We start from the raw sequence: 5,739 nt of genomic DNA on the forward strand, positions 1-5,739 counted from the left end.
TTACGCCTGGTAACGCCTGTATCCCGATACCGCAGGGGGCTGGAGCCGTTCTAGAACCGAGGCAGGAGGCGGCAGAAGGGAGCAGGGAAAGGAGAAAGGGAAAAAGCGCCGGGGAACAAGAAGGAAAAAGCCGCCAGCATAAACTTTCCGTTGCACTCTGACTAATTTCAGCTAAGAGCACTGCGGGGTCTGGCTTTCCCTGAGCGGCAGCTGATCTCGCTCAGCCTCTGCTGCCCGGCGAGGGCGGCGCGCATCGGCTGGGCGACACCCGGCGCCTCAGTCCCGGCCCCTCGGCCCCTCAGCCCGGGCGGGAGGTGCGGGGCGGTGCCGGGCGGGGCGGAGCGGGCGGGTGGTCCCGCCGGGCGGAGCCGTCGCGGCGCCCCGGGGTGCGGAGCAGCCGCCGCCGCCGCAGGCCCCCGGGCGCTCGGAGGCGCCGGGAGCCGCGGGCGCCCCGTCCCCGCCCGGCGCCGCAGCCCGCAGCCCGCCGCGCCGCCGGAGCCGGTGCCCGTGCCCGCCGCGGCGGCGGCAACATGAACCAGACGGCGACGGTGTCCCACCACGTCCAGTGCCAGTCCTCCCGCGCCGTCAAGGTAGGGCCGGCGGCCGGGCGGCGCCGGGCTCGGGCGGGGCGGGAGGGCGGCAGCAGGGCGGAGGGACGCGGAGCTGCCGCCTCTGCGCCCTCGGAGCCGCCGGCGGGAAGGAACGGGCCGGGCCCGGGGCGCGTTCGCTCAAGGTTGGGGCGGAACGCGGGGCGGCTCGCTGACAACTTCGCCGGCTGGTTTTAGCGGGCGCTGCGGGACGGGCGCTCCGGGTGCGCCTCCTCCGGAGCCCTTGGCGGGTCCCTGCCGAAAGTTTGCCCTGGAGGAGGTGGCAGCTTGGCACGGAGCTGGTGCTGCCTCCCCGACCGTTACTCTGTGGAAACGGTTAAAGGCTGTGGTTGAAGAATACAGTGCAAAATCCACTTGTTAGTCGTGATTTTGCCGTTGCAAAGGTACCAGGCTGTGTATTTTCTGGTGGTGGTGTCCTCACGTGTGGGCGATGTCTGTGGGTGCTGTGGCTGGGCAGTGAGGATGATGGTGGGGGAGGACCCCAGGGGAATATGGAGCTTTCTCCTTGACTCTCTTCTTCCCCAGCCTCTGCCACGATCCTGCCTTTGCATTGATCGAAAACTACTTTCTAGCCGAGTTACTGCTCTCTACAGTGATAAAATGAAATCCCTAAACAGATTTGTATTCACTAGGAAGTATCTCTGCGGAAATAAGTGGGTTTTTTTCCTGAAATAAAATAACAATGCAATCAGTGACAGCATTTGATTACTGATTCTTAGTTCTGAAAAAAAAACCAAACCAACCCCAACATCAAGAAATTTACACCAGCTATTTTGTTTCATAAAATGTTGTGAAAGCCTGAAAAGTTCACTTGGGTGCTTTGCTGTGGGTGACTCAGGATCGCTCAGTGCGAGGCTGCGTGCAGGGCAAGGAAAGCTGCTGGGGCTTCGCTCTGCTCGCAGGCAAAGTTGGAGGGTCAGGGGCGTTTGTTTGCCTTCTCAGGAGGAACAGCTGAACTGCACATCACGTGAGCAAATTATCCATTGGGCTTTATCCAGTTGCTGCTGGGAATAAAAATAATGATTTAGAGCTGAGGCAGGAGGGGATTAAAGGTATAAATCTTCTATTAGCACTATCATTTTTATATAGGCTGCGTTACACTTCACAGTGTATAATCAGTAATGCAGAATGTAGGCTTGGGGAGGAGGTGGAGATTGACCTGTGGTTCTGATGACCAGTTGTGTAACGTGTAACTCTGTCCTTCACACCATAAATGGCTGGTTAGTTCACGCTCAAGTGGGCAAGGTCAAGGGGAGGGATGAATTACAACTGCCCTGGTCCACTTCAAAGAGTCAGCATACATAATATTAGGTTGCTTCAAACCATTTTATCCTCTCTAGGTTTATCTGTGAAAGTACCAGGGAACAGAATGGTATTTGCTCTGGGAAGTATTCCCCTCTTACGTTTGGGACAGCCAATGCTAATTTTTCACTGACAGCAATATTTATTAAATTCATTTGACTGGACTTCTAAGCCAAAACAACAACCACCACTATCAATACGCCATTAAAAAAAAAAAAAAACCCAGACAAGTCAATAGTCTTCAAAAAGAGAGAACTTGAATCAGAGCCTTCTAGACATGATTCCATTTTACAACCGACACAGTAATACTGATGCTATTAGAAAACTGTCTCATTTTTCTGCACTTAATTCAATGTGTCAGGTATAAAATACGCTTTATAAATAGTTTCAAGTGCTTCCATGCTAGGCAAATGGATACTCCATGAGAAAGTATTTATGACCACAGACGAGCAGTAACTGCCATATGGTAATGAGGACTTTGTATTGGAAATTGCTTCAAAAATAGGTTGTTAATGACCAGGCAAATATAAATTGAACATTAATCACAACTTGCCAGGAAATAATGTCAGCTCCAGCAATTACGAAGACTCAAGAAAAAAGGTTACAGGAAAACTTCACACCTACTGGAATGACACCTATAAAAATCCTTCTTTTTTCTCTTTTTGTTATCCTTCATGCTTCTCTCCAACACCCGAACCCATGACACCTCAGCTCCTGTGTGTTGCAATCAATATAATGTTACTTCTCAATGTTTTTTGGATCGGCTACTCACTGCTCTGTAACACAGCATAAACTTTTGAATCCACGTAACAAAAAACAGAATGATCCACTTGTCCAGTAAATTCAATCATGCAAACTTTATTCGTGCCAGTTCCTGCGCTGAACCACCCTGGGATGGCAGGAGGGCTGCTGCTCGGACCTAGGGACATCCCGTCCCCTTCTCACATCCTTCGTTAGAGGGAAAGGTGCAACTTTTTGCATCCAAAGTAGTTTTGGTGACGGAGAAACAAGTTGACAGAGGAAATTTAATATAAAAAAGAAAAAAAGCCCAAAGATACTAAACCCCTTGAATAAAATGCAAAATCTCCTAATAAAGCTGCCTTTTACCTCTAAGCCTTTTTACAGCTTTTCTGAAATGGTTGCGAATCTTACCGCCTTGCTGACACTACTGTGAATAATGATCTTTCGCTCAGAGATCTCTAACAAAAACTTTTAGGGTCTAGCTGGGAATGCTAAATACCTGCCTTCTTTCTGTATCATTACAGCCCCGACTTCAGGAGCCTCCCTCAGGGCAACGAACCAGGTTTTACTCTTCACACTCTTGGCTCATCTTGTCAATGTGGCAAGTAAATTAGCCCTTTCAGGGGCATCACTCTGTTGTGCGCTTTCATGTTGCACTGATGGCCAAATGATTTTTTAAATTTCTTTTTTCTTTTTCCCCCTGACAGAGAAAAAGTCTGTTAAAACATTCTTTGCCTGGTTTGGAGGAAAAAAAAAAAAATTAAACAACCACAACCCAGAAATAGAAAAGAATTATTATCTTGGCTGGCTAGGGTTTGCCATTATAAATTCTTTCAAACCAAAGATTTGTACTGAGATTGTGGGGACGGTGGAACAGAAGTACTTATGTCTTTCTCTTAACACAGCTGGGACTACAATTTGCACTTAAAAAAGAAAGAGAAAAAGAGGAGTTAAGCTAATACTTTTGTGGCTTTCTACATTCTTTAATAATAAAACATTCTCTACCAGATCATGACTCTTTGCTCTTATCAACCCAATATTGATCTGACTGTGAGCTGGATCATGGAAGGAGTTACTAATTGGCATTTCAGGAGTGCATAATTACTGTGTAATATAATATGTATGTTATACCCTTTTACTGTACTCTTCCTTTTTCCCAGCATTCCTTTCACTTTTATTTATTCATTAGCTTTTAGGTTGTAAACTATGAAAGGCAAGTGCAGATACGTCCTTAGCAAAAATTCTGCAGCAAGTTCCATCGGTATCCAGGGACAGTATCAGGAGTTTTACATTTCAGGTTTATTGTTAGTGTTGTAACGCTCACTAATTGATGAATAGTGGTTTATTAATAATTTTCTTATTTACAATTACGTTGAGGAGCACATATTGAAAGGGGGTTTGTTGTGTTCCCTGTAGACTATTATGTGTGTTTACAGCACCTGAGTTTTTACAGCAAACCTGCACCTTAGCAGGAAACATTTGCCTGCTCCTGCAAACTGTTATACATGCATCTCCTGCTAAAGACGGGGAGATACCGGTACGTCGCTGTTCCTGTTCAAAAAGGCTGCTTGCTAATACTTTTCAGGTTGAAACTTCAGGTAGTTAGATCTTTAAATGCCCACGGGATGTGCACAAAACAGGCTTGGTGCAGGTATGGGAATCATTCAAATCTGCCAGCTGTTTGGGAAATAAATCCCTGAAAATGAGAACAGCATTTCTGAAATCCATTACATCCAAAGCAAGTCACTAACAGATAATCTCAGTGAGTGGTCAATTAGGAATTATCCAGCCTGATATGTAACAAAGGGCACAAGTAGTACGGCGCTGTGTCGTCGTTAGGAAGGCAGTCTATGGCAGCATAATAACATAAAAAACCCGCGAAAAGGTGATACATTTCAAGCTAGTAGGTTTGCATGTTGTTTTGTTTATGGTGTTAGACGATTAGAGCACTGTTGTGCTGTGTGGGAACAAGTTTAAGTTGGGGAAGCGCGGGGCGGAGGTGGCAGCGGAGGCTGGGGCCAGGCTGGCGATGGGGAGGGCAGACTGCTGTCGCGCCTCTGGACCTGGCCATCTCAGAATGCACGTTCAGAACAAAGCGGATGTTCTCGTAAATGCTGAACAAATGTACAATGCCCTTGTGTTTGTCCTCTTCCTGAGACTCTGTCTGAAGGCGCATGGTGACCCGTTAGGGGACACCAGGCATGATTATAGCACTAATCAAAGAGACTGGCTTGCAGAGTGATAGAAATGCCTTGAGTCTCGTTCCCTGAAAGCGTTTTGGGCTCTTTTGCATCTTCATCATCTGCAGTTGCTTTTCTTCCCTTCTGGCAAGCTGGTTTTGATCACATTTGGGTTGAGTGGAGTTGCTGGTGTGATTTATTAGTATTTTGCAGACCAAAAGTACAGCCATGATGACACATAGGTTTAGGGGACATGGTGGCGCTGGATTAATGGTTGGACTTGATGATCTTGAAGGTCCTTTCCAACCTAGTGATTCTGTGATTCTGTGAATCATATAAAAATTTTCCAACCTCAAATCATTACTTTAAGAAATATGGCATTAAGTTGGATTCTCTTTGAAGCCACTTAAGATATAGTTCTGTGAGTGTTAGATAACACTTTCCTAAAAGGATACCACATCATGAGGAATTTAATCTTTCTCATTCTTTAATCCAAAACTGTTTTACTAAACACGTATGGATGTAAATTTGTGCTTATTTTGTTCAGTATTTCATTCTTAAACTTAGCATGGTAAGACTTGCATGCTATCCACTGACTGAGCATTGTTTTTAGGACCTTTCATGTTTAAAAATTTTTATCTGAGGTCCTCAAATTAAATTATAAATGTTAAATTATGCAACATCCAGGTTACTGATTGTGCTGTGTTAATCATTCGACAGTTTTTTGGACAGGTGACTGACTTCTCGCGTGTTGACAACACCCAATGTTATGGGCAATAGCAAAGAATCATCTCGGGCATCTACAAATTAACCTCTATGATTCTTAAAAATGAGGCCCGTGATAGTGGCAGAATGCTTCGGGATTCTTTTCTTTCGAAGAAACAGAATTAGGCACACGAGTCCGTTAA

At 46.2% G+C, this 5,739-nt stretch overlaps 1 protein-coding gene across 2 annotated transcripts in view; it reads left to right on the forward strand.

Moving 5' to 3' along the window:
- Positions 1-530: 530 nt before the first annotated feature.
- DPP10 (dipeptidyl peptidase like 10) overlaps positions 531-5,739 on the forward strand; it is a gene marked incomplete at both ends in the record, with an annotated part of 564,196 nt that continues 558,987 nt past the window's right edge. For both annotated transcript variants that reach the window (XM_082001551.1, XM_082001552.1), the window contains one exon: positions 531-590. In XM_082001551.1, the coding sequence (XP_081857677.1) occupies positions 531-590 (60 nt within the window). The remainder of the gene's footprint in view (positions 591-5,739) is intronic.

This window comes from Phaethon aethereus, assembly GCF_964289735.1.
Source record: "Phaethon aethereus genome assembly, chromosome: 6".
NCBI lineage: Eukaryota > Metazoa > Chordata > Aves > Phaethontiformes > Phaethontidae > Phaethon > Phaethon aethereus.